Source organism: Gymnoscopelus microlampas, assembly GCF_963454915.1.
Source record: "Gymnoscopelus microlampas genome assembly, chromosome: 10".
In the NCBI taxonomy this organism is placed as follows: domain Eukaryota; kingdom Metazoa; phylum Chordata; class Actinopteri; order Myctophiformes; family Myctophidae; genus Gymnoscopelus; species Gymnoscopelus microlampas.
Window position 1 is genome coordinate 32,878,238 of NC_139947.1, and position 6,032 is coordinate 32,884,269.

Here is a 6,032-nt window from a genome sequence, read left to right on the forward strand (position 1 = left end):
TAATTACCTAGTTTGTATAACATGACCACTAGATGGGGCTCTTCTCCATCAAACACTTGCACAAACAAACCGTTCATTCATTCTTTTCCCATAGACCCATGCAATTATAGGACATTTTGGGTCAAGAAAAGGTAATCTTTCCAAAGCTGTTAAAACATTCTTTTCCATAAATCCTTTATGCCATGAACAAATCACGTATTTCTGAGGGACACCAGGGACAATATAACAATTAACATATAAAACAACACCTAAACACAGGAAGCTACAGGACTGTGTGTCAGCGTGGTCGATTTGTGAGGACAACTGGTGTAGACATTGATTAAACATACTTCAAGAAAATTGAACATTGCATTATTTATATATATATATATATATATATATATATATATATATATATATATATTTCACAAGTTTTAAATATATATATATATATTTAAAACTTGTGAAATGGGACATTCTGCATAATGAGTATACTTTCTACTTTTGGTACAATAAGTACATTTTTAATACCGGACTTTTACTAACAGAGTACATCTGCATTGTAGTATTGATACTTTTACTCAAGTTAAACATTTGAGTACTTTTTCCACCGCTGTGTCTGTGTGTCTAACTATCTATACACACACACACACACACACACACACACACACACACACACACACACACACACACACACACACACACACACACACACACACACACACACCACCATCTATAGAGAGAGAGAGAGAGAGAGAGACTGGGGTGCTTGAAATGAAAAAGTTTGAGAAACACTTTTCTAGGCTCTGAAGGGACGACTCTGTCTGTAGGCTGTAATCTGCTAGTTTTGGCACGTGCTCCGCATGGGTGCAGGCGCACACAGTGCGACTGGCACGCGGGCAGATGTCACTGGGCTCGCTCTGCCCCGCCCCTCCCCTCGCTCTCCCTTTCGTGGCTCCCGCGCTGGATTGATTGACAGAGGCGTTCGTGCAGCCAATCCGAGCCTTCCTCTGTTCTGTTTTGCATAAAGTGGCCGCATGCCATTGGTCTCCTGCGTGTGGTTGCAAACTGCCTCGCGTGCCATTACAGATGTTTTCTCCTCGGAGTCGCCGACTGCATCCTTGGGAGGTTTAAAATGGGAGATAAAAATGCACATTTGTTTTCAAGTCAAGCCATGAAATGACTTAGCAAGTACGCCACACCTAAATGTGGATTGTAGTGGTCCATGATACAGACATTCCCAGAAGTTTACCAAGAATGTTAATTTGTAAATATGCTGAATGAAGTCATATTATTATGGATAGCGAAAAACGTATTTTTAAAAATGTATATCAGAATAATATAGTATATTTGGGATGGTACAAAAACAATGATAAAGTAGAAAGAAAAAAAAAATTATGTAAACAAAATATCTATTTTTGGATTAGCCTAGATTTTACAGACCACCACAGATATAGGCTGTTGAAGTAGTTGTCTATAAGGTAGCCTATAGATCAGTAGTTCTCAAACTTTTACATTCCAAGGACCCTCATTAACTCTGACAGGATAAAAATGGAACCAAATGGACCCGTGAGGGTCCATTTGGTTCCATATGTATACTGTCAGAGAAGGAACACATGTAGAGTCCCCTGGACCCCACTTTGAGAACCACTGCTATAGATACTGTGCTGAGCAAAAAAAAAGTGTCAATACACGGTCGAGGCTCTTAAAGAACGCAGAAAGTATACAAAAAAATTCTTGACGGGCATGAAAAAAGTTGGAAGCAAACAGCCAGCCCAGCGCACACATTCCCCCAATTCCCCTTATCACTTCACAGCCAGCGCGGCTGCAGCTCCTCCGCTTTGTTGTTTGTCCCTCCAGGGCTGATTGAGCAGCGCGTGACTGACAGCCCGCGGGGGTGTCGTCCAATCAGCGGTCCGCCCCGCGCCCAATGGGTGAGTCCGCGCGCCCATTGGCTGAGACGAGTGTGGGAAAGAATGCAGAGAGGGTTTCACACGAACTGGGAGCACGCGAACCATCTATAAGTACCGCCGGCGTGTGTCGGCATCAGAGTAGCCTCTCCCTCCCTTGCCTGACGCACGCTGGGCCCCGCGCACGCTCTTGTACTCAGATGACAGTTCAGCGATAACAAGCGATATAGCTCATCATCAAGAAGCGGGACACCCTGCCTATCACAGACTATATAACGCAACGTTTGTTCGCGCTTGTTGTTGGGGTTTTGATCCAAGCATTGATTGATCCCCGCCGGGAATTGGAAAAAAAGGCTTCTTTTTTTGTACTTATTTCCCAAAAGGATATACTACTTTTTTCTGCTTCGTGGAGGCGGTTGTTTGATCAATAATGCCAGCCGACACTATGGAAAAGCAGACGGCATCTCCTATTGCCGGTGCCCCTGCAAATGGATCTCACACGCCAGATAAACCTAAAAATGCCAGTGAGCATAGAAAGGTAATTATTGTTTGAATTAAAATGCCACCTCATTGTGTGATCGATTTCTTACAGTATTTCACAAATGCATGCAACTTGTGGGTCAGTGTCACCTTGACTAAATATTTATGCAGTTTGGTGATGAGAAGTGAACAGGATTAAACAGGAAATTAATGGGTGAATTGTTTATTTTTGCAGTCATCCAAGCCCATCATGGAGAAACGTCGGAGAGCGAGAATAAACGAAAGCCTTGGGCAACTCAAGACACTCATCCTGGACGCACTTAAGAAAGATGTAAGTTAAAAACAAAATCGCAATTGAAGACTTTAATCATTTCGCATAGGCTGATTAGCCTACTGTGCGCTGAATATGATGAACATACGCTTATACATGCTTTGTTGTCTTCCACAGAGTTCTAGACACTCGAAATTGGAGAAAGCCGATATTCTCGAGATGACAGTGAAGCACTTGAGGAATTTGCAGCGCGTCCAGATGACTGGTAAGTTACATTGTCAGCGTTGAATGTGATCACGTTATATACATTAGAACAGTGGTTCTCAAAGTGGATTTAAGGGAATCTTGGGGTTTCTTAAATTGACCCTTACATGTAACTCTGACAGTATACAAATGGAACCAAATGGACCCGTTAGGGTCCATTTGGTTCCATTTGTATCCTGTCAGAGTTAAGGGGAGACCTTGAAATGTAAAAGTGTGAGAACCATTGCATAAGAAGATCATAAAGTCTAACAAGCTACTGAAAACGGAGTCAATAAGTTGCTAATCGTTTCCTCTCCTTTATCTCGTTCTCAGCTGCACTATCAGCGGACTCCACCGTCCTGAGCAAGTACAGGGCCGGGTTCAACGAATGCATGAACGAGGTCACCCGATTCCTGTCCACCTCGGAAGGGGTGAACGCCGAGGTGAGGTCGAGGCTCCTCAACCACCTGTCCAGCTGCATGGGCCAGATGCTCGCCATGAACTACTCGCAGCAAGCCCCGTCCCAGCAGACGCACCTCTCGCAGCCTCTCCACGTGCAGCTCCCCTCGACGCTCCCCATCAACGGTGCCTCCATGGGCTCCAAGCTCAGCCCGTGCACGGACGCCATGTCCCCCAAGCTCTTCGGGGGTTTCCAGTTGGTGCCCGCGACGGACGGACAGTTCGCCTTTTTGATCCCCAACCCGGCCTTCGCCTCGGCCACGGCCCCCGTCATACCCCTCTACGCGAACGCGGGCCTGCCCGTGGCAGTCAACGCTAGTCCCGTGCACGGAAGCTTGGCTCCCACCGCGACGTCTCCAGTCCACGGCATGACCTCTTTTGCGGGCGCATCCCAGGTGGTCAGCCCGGTCGGGGTCAGCACCGGGTCGGAGAGCGAGCCTGTGTGGCGGCCCTGGTAGCCCCTGCAGTTCCACTCCATTCAAGGACGAGAGAGACTATAAGTGAAACCGGTTTTCATTGATTACATTAATCGTTCCGTTTTATGGAGCACATGTTAACTTTTGTTGGACGTTGTTGGCAAACGATACTTATAATTTATTGACTGATTCCAACATTTGGAATTCGGTTATAAATTGCTGTAGGCCATACACGCAACAGAAGATTTATAGAAGATGTTTGCTATGAAGTACTTTTTATCAAAAGGTTTAGTTTTGTACAAAGTTTGTTATTGATTGTTATACCAAAGCTGTTTTATATTTGATGTTTTATGGTGAGAAAAGAGACTTTATAGGCTATGACCTATATGTTGTAATAAATCAGATCTCACAAAGTTACTCTTGACTACCTCGTGTTTGTCATTTCATTATCCCAGTCATATCAGTATTTGTTTTTTGTTAAATTAATCAATTCATTCTTATTTTTGTGTGTGTGTGTGTGTGTGTGTGTGTGTGTGTGTGTGTGTGTGTGTGTGTGTGTGTGTGTGTGTGTGTGTGTGTGTGTGTGTGTGTGTGTGTGTGTGTGTGTGTGTGTGTGTGTGTGTGTGTGTGTGTGTGTGTGTGTGCGCTTTTGGGGAGGGCGTCCTTGGGTGGTGGTCGTGCGTAAAAGTTAACTTTTGCGCGTAAAATTTGAATTTGAATTGATTTTAGATCTATTCATCAGAACTTTATTTGAACAGATCTTTAGTCAAAACGAAATATGCCTCAGACAAGTATGAAAGTCACGTTCTTTTACACGATGTAGAACTCAAACTTAAATTTAACCTGCTATGGCAGGATAGTTTAGGTAATAAAGGGGGTTATGTTTCTATTGCTATAAAGGTAATTAAATGTTTGAAAAGGGTCTCATCCTGTATGCAGCGGGAGCTTTTCAAGAAGTCTTTTAAACCCTATTCATGAGTCTGGGAATTGCGCTCTGGGGTTAATGTCACTAACAGATTGCCTCTGTGAAAGGAGAATATGGAAGGATCCTCGCTGCCTTTTGTGTATCATTTGATGTTAGTTGATGTGGAATTTTATGATTCCACATCAATAGCGTGAAAACGAGGGAACTTGGGGAAGGTTTGTAGCCTACTGTATTCAGTGGTGTAAAGTAACTAAGTACATTTAATCAAGTACTGTAAGTCTTCAATTCTGAGGTATTTTTTACTTTACTGAGTATTTCCAATTTTGAGTACTTTTACTTCTACTCCACTACATCACAGAGGCAAATATAATACTTTTACTACAATCTCACAATGTGTCGTGGTGCAAGGCATTGTGAGCTTGTAGATCTGCTATTTTCAAAAGATGTTTATACATCGGAAAACTTGTGAAATGGGACATTCTGCATAATGAGTACCTTCTACTTATTTGTAATGCCAATAGCCTACTAAGAATTCCAGACTATTAGGCTACTTGTTAACGGTGTATTTCTACATTGCAGTATTGATACTTCTACTTAAGTAAGAAATGTGAATACTTTTTACACCACTGACTGTATTAAACCTGCCGGAGAATGGATCAAAGCATCTCAAGCGCATGGTGCTGCAAATGTGAAACTTTGTTCAGACTTACATTTTCGAAAACCCCAAATCCTATTGTTATTATGACCCCCCCTCTCTCTCGTTCTCTCACACACACACACACACACACACACACACACACACACACACACACACACACACACACACACACACACACACACACACACACACACACACACACACACTCTCTCTCTCTCTCCCTCTCTCCATATACCGAGTAGCCTATCGGTTATCCCTGCATGCATGTAAACCTATCTCCCCCAGTGAGTGGGGGTCCGGAACCGGGGGACGTGTTGCTGTGTCGGGGCGGCGTGGCGCTAGCCGTGTGTCAGCCACTTGCAGTCAGTGGGGCCCCTTTACTCGGGATTAGGTTACACCCCGGTGACCGCCGGTCAGATCCTTCACCATTTGACTCCTCTAGCATGGTGTGAGCGCGCATGGCTGCCTGGCACTGGTTAAAAGTGAGCAATATGAAGCGTAAATGTTTTTCTGGCGTATAGTGAAGATTCACAGTGCCACTTTCAACCATTACATTTAAGCCTGCAAACTTTTTTTGTGTGTTGTCAATTTAGATGATAACTTTATCCTTGGCAAATAAAACATATTGCAAGTCATGTAGGCCATAGTGGTTCCCAACCTTTTAAGGCCGTGACCCCCCAAAATGATAATT

The 6,032-nt window shown here is 43.8% G+C and overlaps 1 protein-coding gene across 1 annotated transcript; it reads left to right on the top strand.

The window, feature by feature from the left end:
* The first annotated feature begins 2,017 nt into the window (after positions 1-2,017).
* On the top strand, positions 2,018-4,182 carry her9 (hairy-related 9). Its single transcript, XM_084068293.1, has 4 exons — positions 2,018-2,427; positions 2,605-2,700; positions 2,818-2,905; positions 3,217-4,182. The coding sequence occupies exons 1-4, from the start codon at positions 2,320-2,322 to the stop codon at positions 3,798-3,800; spliced, it is 876 nt and encodes a 291-aa protein (XP_083924419.1). The 5' UTR covers positions 2,018-2,319; the 3' UTR covers positions 3,801-4,182.
* Positions 4,183-6,032: the final 1,850 nt, after the last annotated feature.